This window comes from Candoia aspera, chromosome 6, assembly GCF_035149785.1.
Source record: "Candoia aspera isolate rCanAsp1 chromosome 6, rCanAsp1.hap2, whole genome shotgun sequence".
Taxonomy (NCBI): domain Eukaryota; kingdom Metazoa; phylum Chordata; class Lepidosauria; order Squamata; family Boidae; genus Candoia; species Candoia aspera.
The window spans coordinates 53,676,677-53,687,388 of NC_086158.1; the positions used below are offsets into that span (position 1 = coordinate 53,676,677).

General features: G+C 35.8%; 1 protein-coding gene across 2 annotated transcripts in view; it reads left to right on the forward strand.

The window, feature by feature from the left end:
• SMC3 (structural maintenance of chromosomes 3) overlaps positions 1-5,483 on the forward strand; it is a 28,828-nt gene extending 23,345 nt beyond the window's left edge. The window contains exons 24-29 of one of the 2 annotated variants that reach the window (XR_010068210.1): positions 154-401; positions 491-703; positions 1,347-1,538; positions 2,044-2,221; positions 3,260-3,815; positions 4,563-4,588. Coding sequence is in view for 1 of the 2 variants with exons in the window: in XM_063307143.1 (XP_063163213.1) it covers positions 154-401; positions 491-703; positions 1,347-1,538; positions 2,044-2,221; positions 3,709-3,815; positions 4,563-4,634 (1,010 nt within the window). In the remaining variant the exon portion in view is untranslated. Of the gene's footprint in view, positions 1-153; positions 402-490; positions 704-1,346; positions 1,539-2,043; positions 2,222-3,259; positions 3,816-4,562 lie in introns of both variants that reach the window. The other variant, XM_063307143.1, reaches the window with a different exon arrangement.
• Positions 5,484-10,712: the final 5,229 nt, after the last annotated feature.

Sequence of the window (10,712 nt, forward strand, 5' to 3'; positions counted from 1 at the left end):
TCCCCTGCATCAACTTCCTTCCCTTGTTCCCAGGCAATATGGCCTTTTTTGTTCTTTTTACTGTTTGTAGCCTTTCCTCAGTATGTATTTTTCTGTTGTATATATTAATCTAGTTTAATATTTTTACACTTCGTTTTTACTCTGATACAATAGACCTGGATAATTCAATTGATAAAACAGAAGCAGGGATAAAAGAGCTTCAGAAGAGCATGGAACGTTGGAAGAACATGGAGAAGGAACACATGGATGCTATCAACCATGACACAAAAGAACTTGAAAAGATGACTAACAGGCAAGGTATGCTTCTGAAGAAAAAGGAAGAATGTATGAAGAAAATCAGAGAACTGGGCTCTCTTCCCCAAGAAGCATTTGAAAAATACCAGACTTTGAGCCTAAAGCAGGTAACAAATGTGTCTAGCTTTCATGATCAGAGATGATATATGTTAGTTAATATCATACACTGACAAATTGTTTTAACTCTTTTATGCAGCTGTTTCGCAAACTGGAACAATGCAACACAGAATTGAAAAAATATAGTCACGTTAATAAAAAAGCTCTAGATCAATTTGTGAACTTTTCAGAACAGAAAGAGAAGTTGATAAAACGACAGGAAGAGTTAGATAGGGGCTACAAATCCATAATGGAGTTGATGAATGTCCTTGAACTCAGAAAATATGAAGCTATCCAGCTGACTTTCAAACAGGTATTACTTGAAAACAGTTCTAACATATATTAAATGCATATTCTTTGGGATGAAATTAAACACCTTAATTAAACACCTTAATAAATATTAGCTGCTTTTCTTGATTTCTGAGATATAAGTGGGTTTGGCAATCATTTTAACTTCCTGCCAAAATAATAGTTTTAGCTGTAAAATACTTAAAAATAAATTATTTTAAGTTATTATGTTAAAGAGTTAGTGGACAAAGATGTGTGTAACATAAAGATTATAATTTGATGATAACTGTCAAATATTTACCCCATAATAAGACTCAACTGAAAAATCTGTTTGCAATTGTGATATAAAGCAAAGCACAACAGATAATCCAAGATTTTCTCGACCTTTTCCATTGTATGGTTACATCTTCAGTTTCTTGGAAATTATCTTTTGTCTTCTGTCCAAGAATCTGGTAAGCATAGTTTTTTAAATCAAGTTTTCAATAAAACTCTACTTTGGAAACTATGGAAATTCTCCTCATCTTAGTGAAGGAGCTCTGCATGTATATATTGATATGCTTATAAAATTTGTATTGATACGTGTCAAACAATATTTGTGCGCAGAGGTCATTTAGTCAGTCCACTTCATTCTTTTATTCTTTGTAATTCTTGAATTACGTTTCATCAAGGTGTCAAAGAATTTCAGTGAGGTGTTTCAGAAGCTGGTGCCTGGGGGGAAAGCAACACTTGTGATGAAGAAAGGTGATGTGGAAGGTAGTCAGTCTCAAGATGAAGGTGAAGGCAGTGCTGAGAGTGAAAAGGGATCAGGATCTCAGAGCAGCGTTCCATCCGTAGACCAGTTCACTGGCGTTGGAATTAGGGTAAAGCAAAATTATTTTCAATTGGCCTGCAATGATTGATGACTGTCTTGCTGATAATACTTAAGAGTTAAGAATAACTAATCATCTCCAATTGTTTCTGCCCACCTGGTACATTCCGGCAGAGTGGGTGCACTCCAGGTCCCCTGTATTAAATGTTGTCATCTTGCAGGACTGAGGAAGCGTACTGTCTTTGTCATAGCCCCCGTCCTTTGGAAGAGCATTCCCCCAGAGATAAGGACAGCACCCTCTCTCTTAGAGTTCTGGAAAGCTCTTTAAACCTGGCTTTCATCCCAGGCCTCGAGTTAATGTATTGGGGGGGAGGGGTGCTGTTTTGTTTTGTTTTGTTTGATTTGTGTTGTTTTTAGATCATTTCAATCTGTGTGGTTTTAGGTTTTACCTGTTTTTATGGATTTTGGGGGGGGTTGTATTGTAGCTGCCCAATGGAGTTGGGCAACTGTACTAGATATAAATAATAAATAAACTAGCTTTTCTGCTGTTTCTTCAGGTGTCATTTACTGGTAAACAAGGTGAAATGAGAGAAATGCAGCAGCTTTCTGGTGGACAGAAGTCATTAGTGGCTCTAGCCTTGATTTTTGCTATCCAGAAATGTGATCCTGCTCCATTTTACCTCTTTGATGAAATTGATCAAGCCCTGGATGCCCAGCACAGAAAGGCTGTTTCAGGTACAGATACACACACTTGCAGATCTTTGTAAATGCAAATGGGGTCTCTTGTGTGTATTTGCTCCTTTCTATCCAATTTTTGGTTATTTTGTTTTACTGAAACAAAGCCAGTATATGGTATTGAATACACCTTTCACTAATGAAAGCTTTGGGCAAGGGGGAGGAGAGATTAAGATGTATGTTCAGTTTGTCTGTCTAGCCTTTTTCACTTCTTTAAAAAATATATATTTTGAAGCATTGTTCTTAAATAAGTGTTTTGGCACAAAATCTTGAAGCCAATGGCAGAATGGCAGTGTCCATGTAATACTGTAATCTCTACTAGAGTGGACTGTGTAAAGAGAGCTGATATCATTTTACTAGGAAGCTTCTAATATAATTTCTTGGGGCTACTTCTTGAATATAATTCATATAATTTTTAATCTGTTAATTGTATATATGAGGTTCTGTAGCTGTCCTCCAAGAGCTCAGTTATGAAATGCTTCAATATTTTTCTTAATATGGGTTGTATACTTTACAGTATCACTTAAAGATGATGCTTGTTACTTCCAGAGGGTCTTCATATGTGCCCAATTCAAATGTGTGTGGCTCCAGTTGATAGGAAGGGCGCTATAAACAGTAGGAGATCTTTGTTGGAAGCATAGTTGTATAAGATTTTTTAAAACCTGCTTCCTTGGTCATTTTCAGTCACATGATAAACATTTTAGTGTTCAACACTAGTGTAAAGTATATATAACTTACATATAGTGTACAAATGTGCAAAAATAAAAGAAAATATTCTGCATGTATTTGTTGCATTGATTACAAACCCTGAAATAAATTATCAATATCTTTATGTCTTTATAGAAGTCATTTGAAATGGGAGAGTACTAGAATTTGTGCTCACAGATTACTACCAGATTCTGTATCAATTAGTATTTTTAAAGAGTTAGCAACATTTCATGCCTTGTAGTATATATTAAAAAAGTATAAATTACTCTCTCTAGATCTTAATTCAGTGGAAAAGATGCAGGATTCTTTTTGGTTCTTTTTCCTTTTTAGAAACCTTTTTAGAGTACAAAATGTTTGGCATCATAACTACAACATGGAGTTGTAAAGTCAGATCTTGGATCTGAATTATCCCCATTCTCTTTGGCACATCATAAAACACATAAGTATCTTACGTTACTTGTGACATTTAAATTAGTATTCTGATTGAAAAGAAACTCTAACCACAGCCAGACTGCTCAATCTGTGTTGTTATACAGCTAAGTCATATAAATTACCAAATCACAAATTGGTACGGTCTTACTTAAAAGTGATGTGACATACAACTTTACATCCCACTGCTAGCTTTGCATCTTGAATCATACGGGAACCAGCTGTTGGTTCAGAAAATAACCAAGCTTTAGGTAGGGATAAGTTCCATATTACTACTGCAGACGTTTCATTTTATGTTAAAGTTTTAGATTATGTACTAACAGGTACTGTGTTTTAACAATTTATTTCAGATATGATCATGGAATTAGCAGAACATGCTCAATTCATCACCACAACATTCAGACCTGAGCTGCTTGAATCTGCTGATAAGTTCTATGGTGTAAAATTCAGAAATAAGGTATGCAGCTTAAAATGTACAGTATGAGTATTGGATACTGGCTAAAGTTAGTTATAAATAACTTTATTTAGGTCATAGCATGTGTTTTGTATGTGTGTGTGGTTTTTTTGTTCGTGGGTTTTTTTTTTTTTTGGTGCTTTATTCAATCTCAAATTAAGTGTTTGTGGTCACTATCAAATTTCTCTTGATTTAAGGACTAAAATTTGCTTAGATTTCAGCTTGGTTTAATTACCTTAAGAACAAAGGAACTGATGAGATATCCTAAAAATTCATCATATATTTCAGTATGGCGGTACACTTAGATCAAGCATGTGCACCCTTTCTTCTAGACTGTTTAAAGTATAAAGCATACTGAAAGAGCATCATCTATAACAAATGATAATGTCAAAACTACAGCAAATGTATGATGTCAGAGAATATGGTCCCATGATTAGTGCAAAACTTCTTCATAGACTTCTGGTCATACTTCAGCCATTTACATGTATATTTTTGAAAACAAGAGCTGTATCACATATTAAGCCTTTTATTATTTGTGCAGAATTCAGAATTGTACATGCAAGGAATCTGACAACTAACATGAATTATTCATTACACTATTATTATTTTGCATTTTAAATGAACTATGCTTAATAGGCAATTATTGTCATGTCCAATTATGATACTGGACATTACAATTTGATAACTGTAATGTCCAGTGTCGTAATTGGACATGACAATAATTGCTATACCTTCTTTTTTCATATGTAGGTAAGCCATATTGATGTGATTACTGCAGAGATGGCCAAAGACTTTGTGGAAGATGATACTACTCATGGCTAGGTGGAGAACAACTGCCAGTCCATTAAGAAAATATGTAAAATATTTTAACCAACATCAGGCACCTGTATAAATCTAAAATATGCAGTCACTGTTCAAAAACTACTTTAACATACTTATTAGACCATTTGATAACATTAACTTCCATGGTGTCCTCTGTATGTACATGTGTTGTTGTATTCTTTTATAAAATATCTGTTTTATATCTGTAGCTTGAAAATGTGTTCTCTGGGGGTTTTTTGTAAAATGTTTTTCTTGTTTAAATGTGTCTATTTTTAAAGCCAGTTCTTGCTTTCCAGTTGTGATCTTACTGTTATATTGCCTCACATGATTTTTTTTAAAACAGCTTCAATAAAACAATTGTTTTTAATGCTATAACATACATTTTCTGGAAAACTGTTTTTAACCAGCTGCCATCACTTCATACATATTAGAGTTTGATTACATAAATATTTGTGAGGGAATGGAATCTCTGCATATCAGTGCTTGGCAATAGGGTAACTTTAAGTCTGGGAACTTAAAGTTATCCTATATATGGGAAACTTTAAGTTTATGACTTGATTTCATTTAGTTTTTTAGATACCCTGATAGGTTACCTATATTTGTTGTAAAAAACTGACTTTAAACATTTCATCTGATTTATGTACTACAGTGGCTCACAGTTAAATTGATTTTCTATTCAATCAAGAGAATAAAGATGACTAAGAATTATAACACTAAGAAATCATTCACCGCTGAACACTGTTCATCTTCTCCTCATTGCCAAACTATTTATGTCCACCTACCATTTGATTTCTAGAAAGCATAGAATGAAAATGGGAATCAATTTTATTAAAATGTAAGTTTTTTGTACTAACTGCTTTGTCAAACACATGGAGTCCATAAAGGCTTACGCTATAAGAGATTTGATCATTATTAATTTGCTGTAACAGAAAAAAACAAAAAGAAAGGGAATGGAATGGAATGGAATAGAATACATACATATAATTACAGACACAGAATAATCCCTAACTCATCTATGTTGTATTTCTTTTTTTTTTAAATGTTGTTGCATAAGCTTTACACAGAAATGAGAATTCAGAAGATGAGATTTAATATAATGTAATACTACATTATTTAAGAAAATGAAAAAAATGGGAAAATTTGTGTCTATATAAGAAAAAAATACAAGCAGCTCCCCCTTTTATTTTCCCCCCAACTTCTAACTGCTACTTAAGCATTTTTATACTATGCTTTAAACTTCTACGCTTACTATTCATTTCTACTTAGACCTGCTTAATTAGTTTTTCTGTTTAATTAATTTTCAGTTTAGTTTTCCAACAGTTTCTATTTTTCATAGAACATATTTTAAGATCTTAGCTTGCCTTGCGTGTGGTATGTTATATATGAGGGAGTCTGCTTGATTGTGGTTAGACATCAGTTAGGAATATATACAATCAATTTTTCCATTGCTGCAGATTTTGGTCTTCTAACCTGGTATTGGGGACAAGGTTTCTCCTCCTCAGTGTTGTGTCAGATTGATTCTTGCTGTTGTCAGCATAAAAATACAGCATTTCAGTCTGTTACTCTGGATGTTTTATGCTGTGTCTGAATGTATTGGATCACAAGAGGCTGTAAAATGGTCTTACTCTCAATCGCTGGAGATGGAGCTGACAGGAAAGGGTTAACTGCCTCTTCTGTTAGCAGGCAGGACTTAAGACTACATATTTGTGGAAGAAAATCCCTTCCTTCACTCCTACACCCTGCCTCAGCTTTCCTGGCAGGTTTATTTTGGGAGCCAAGAAAAGGAGAAAGACGATCAACAACTGCACAACTGCACGAAAATGTGTCCTGGCATGCTGTGCCAGCTGATTGCGTGCTGGTGGGAGGCCAAAATGAAAAGGGCTAAGTGGGAAAATTAAGAGAGCAGCCAAGGGACCAGGGGAAGAGCTTGATCAGCTAACTGGAAAAAGGTACGTGACAGCAGCACTCAAAACAGCTAGAGGTTCTGGTGCACTGCCCCCCCCCTTGATTGGACCAGAAAGATTAAGAGCTTTTCGAGCAGCTGCCACTTGCATGGGTAAGACCGAAAGCCATGAGAAAGAGTCGGGGGGGGGGGGGAGCAAGACACTGCCAGCAGCAGTGATTCTCCAACAGCCAGCCCCAGGATAGAGAAGCAGTGTGGCATCCCCCAATTTCCCCAGGTCCAAACAGGAATCTACCAGGCCAGCCCTCTATTCCACCAACAGAACAGTGCTGAGAAAAGGAAGAGAGAGAAATAAGCCCAGTGGTATCCAGTACAATAAGCAAACTATATACTAAGCTGCTTTATGTGAAACTGACGGATTAGAAGATCCCCCCCCTCCCCGCCAAAAAAAACTTAGTATCAAACAAGCTGGTGTTAGGCCAGGTTTCTACAGCACCATCTTTACTATACATAAAAGAACATTTACATTAACAATGCTCAGTGAAAGGAGATACAAGAACATCCTTTAGGTGGGAGGGCCTTGTATCTGCTGGGATAATTGCAATTGAATCAGTAGCATGTTTTACTTTATTGCTCTCTTACTGTGCTTGGCACAACAAAGCTTGTATCTCTGCTCCTTACTTATTTCTTACATTAGGCTTACTGTATATGTGTCAGGGTTAAGGCAAAGAAGCTATGCTGAGCCAGGAATGAAGCTCTGGTCTTTATTGTTTGTACCATGCAAACAGAATCTTGCCAAACCGAGCAAAACTAGCAGGTTCTGAGGGAAAAACTCCAGAAACTCTAAGGCGGGTCCTGCCTGACCTTGGCCAGGTGCCCAAGGTCTTCCACACTGAGTGCGTTTTCCCCCCTGGAAGGCGCCCCCTCCCTTGCCTGCGATCTCCATAACAATATGCCACCCTTATCATATCTGACTAAGTGACCTACAGGCCCCCAAGCACTAATAAGATTAAAATCAACATAAAATTATATGCATAATGATATAATAAATACTGAGAATATGTTATGGTCATCTCACAAAATGGCTTCAAAATGAGTGCAGCAAGACACAGAAGACGTATATACCAGAAAGCAAGTAAAACTCTAGGCTGTATTCACCCACTACTTTACTTGCATGAAGGTTTCTAAAGTCTATGTGCAGCTGAGGCATTATTGAAAATATAAGTTACAATACGCTGATGGCTCATACATTTTTCTGCATGCTAGTATTCCATTCATTTTTTTTAATTATTAGAAGAATCTTAAAAAAATAAGATGGCCTGGGAACTAGGCATATACCAAGGCATGTAATGACAGGTGCAATATGTCTCCTGAGCATCTCACTTGGGACCCATGTAGTGATTTACAGATTTTCTGAATACCAAAGTACCAATTTGATTGCTATAGTAATTAAAACATTGAGCAGAATCAAAAATTTACTTACTACTAAGACTCTCCAAGAAATTCTGGTAAAACCTTTAGCTCAAATAATGAATGAGATTGAGAATATGAAGAACTTCTCCTTTCATGGAAAGAAGCCTTTATCTCTTTGATTTATAAAGAAGGAAATTACTGAATCTATCCAGAATCATACAAATCTAGTTCTTTACTGAATATAGATTATAAGTTTTTATGGCAATACAAAGAATAAATCGGTTTTAACTGAAGTTATACACCCAGTCAGATTGGATTTGTTCCAAAGAGATACATGACAGACAGTATCAGATATATTTGTGTTATCAGCAAGATAAACCAGAAAAACAAGGAAGTGGCTATGATTTTTCTTGATGCAGAAAAAGCTTTTGATAATTTAGAATGGTCTTCTATGCCTGCAATTTTGAAAAAGATAAATTATGGCCCTACTTTTTTCAGATGAATACAGAGTATTTATAAATAACAGAGCCAAGATAATAGTAAATGGATCCGTATCATAACAATGCATCTTCTTATTGGCATTAGAGCCACTGGCAATGATAATATGTCAAGAAAATATAATTTCAGAAGATAAACTAGCAATTCAAGAACACAAATGGAAATTATATACTGTTGATATACTACAGCAAAAAAAGATCAAATTGTTATAAACTTACTTCATAAAAGCCAATGATTTATTTAAAAATAATTATTCACAGATCTGGAAAAATGTAACAGCAGACATTTCCAGATGGAAAAAAAAATTGTCTTACCTAGGAAGAATTGAAGCTATTAAAATGGATAGTTTACCAAGACTCAACTCTATGTTTCCAATGATCCCAATAAATACTGAAAACAAGGTATTAAATTACTGGCATAAACAAATAATGAACTACATATGGTCCAATAAAAGACCAAGGTTTAAATTCAAGATTCTATAGGATTCAAAAGAGTGAGGTGAACTGATGGTTCTTAATTTTAAAGTGTGTTACCAAGCCAGTTGTTTAACATGGATTACTAAGTGGATTGTATCTCCTTATGGCCTAGCCACCTCTACAGAAGGGCAGGTTTTCCAGATGATTTGCACAAATATTTTGGTTTGACGCAAAAAACCCCTAACAATTTATAAAAGATAATGCAATAACAAGCAATGTATTAACTGTCTGGGATAAACACAGGAAAATAATTAAATCAGATTTATCCCTTCTTGCTTCAGTATTAAATGTTTATTTTTTAAAAAGAGGAAAGCACAAAGAATTTTTTTCCAGGGGAGAGATAATAATTTGTTTGGATTGCAAGATTTGAATAACAATAAGATGAGGGAAAATATTTTGAGAATCTTCACAATGGTTCTACTCCCTGACTGATTTCCATATCTTAAAATAAATATCAGTGTGATCAATGGAATCTCTTAGGATCAATGGAATTTGGAATTGCCCTGGATATAATGTGGGGATCTGGCTTTAGACTACATGGTTTTGGTGAAATATCTGTCCCCCAAGAACATCCTTAGTTGCCCAACCCTTAGTTGCTCTGTCAGACTATAAAGAAGGCAATCTTCCAGGAAAGAATGTTAATACGAATATGTCAGATGGGATTGAAGGGGGCAGTCATTAGCTTCCCAAGTGCCAGTAATAAGTCCATGTAGGGGAACATAGAATCAGGTGAAAAAGGAGTGCAGTGCCTCTTGGCTTTCAAGCAGCATGAATTCTAAAGCAGCTGGATGGCCATGCAGGCAGGCAAGATGCTCAATAGTTTGGGGACTCCTGTTGCTGATGTCAAAAATGTCTGCTTTTTGCATCCCTGTTCAAAAGCAAGTCAAGTCAACTGATAGAACCTGGCCTCTACTGAATCTGAAAGATCTTTGTTCAAGAAATACTCCATTCAATATCTAGATGCAGTATTTGAGACAGGCATTTGGGCAGGTTCTGTGGGTATATTTTCTTACCTACACTAGGGTAGAGAACCACAGTTCACTAGTCTAGGATGAGATGATTAGAATCACCCATGACTTGAGTAGCTTATCTTGCACACCATCTTTGGATAGTGTTGAAAAAGGTACTTGTGCCTTTCAGTCATGGCTCCACCATGGTGTCAAACTTCCATTCAGAGACATCCTTCACCTGTTGCCTACTATTGTGAACAAGTTAACAAAGAGGTATCCCCATCTTGCCGAGCTTTTGTAAAAAATCTCTGGATGTAAGGCCCATTCTCCCTGTCACAGATGCTGGTGGCTCAGCCACTTTTACATGAAGGTGTATTCTGATATGCAGAAGATATGTTTCTCCATCCATCTTCTCTGATTTTGATATGGATCTCCCCATATAGTTTAAATCGGCTTTTCTTGTAATGTTGTCTATTCTCATCAGTCCTATAAGATTGAAATATAGACTTTATGCAGAGAGAAACCCCAATTTTCGATGCGGTACAAATCCATGTACTGAATTGTAATCTAGGAATGGTTTTCAATCTGATTTAAATTCTATGTTGGATTTACTTTTAAGATACAAAGTTATTCTAGACATAGAAGCATACTTCTACAACTCTTAGAGCTGCAGGGGCTCTGACTGGCGATGTCACAGGAATGGTTATGGACAACATTGTTGGTCTGTTCGGACGATTTATTTGTAGAAGTTTAAGGCATCATTTGGCTGCTTAATTCCCTCCCCCTGGCATTTTCTAGAGTTTGGGATTTGCTTTGTAACTGATACCCTAAGCTTTTG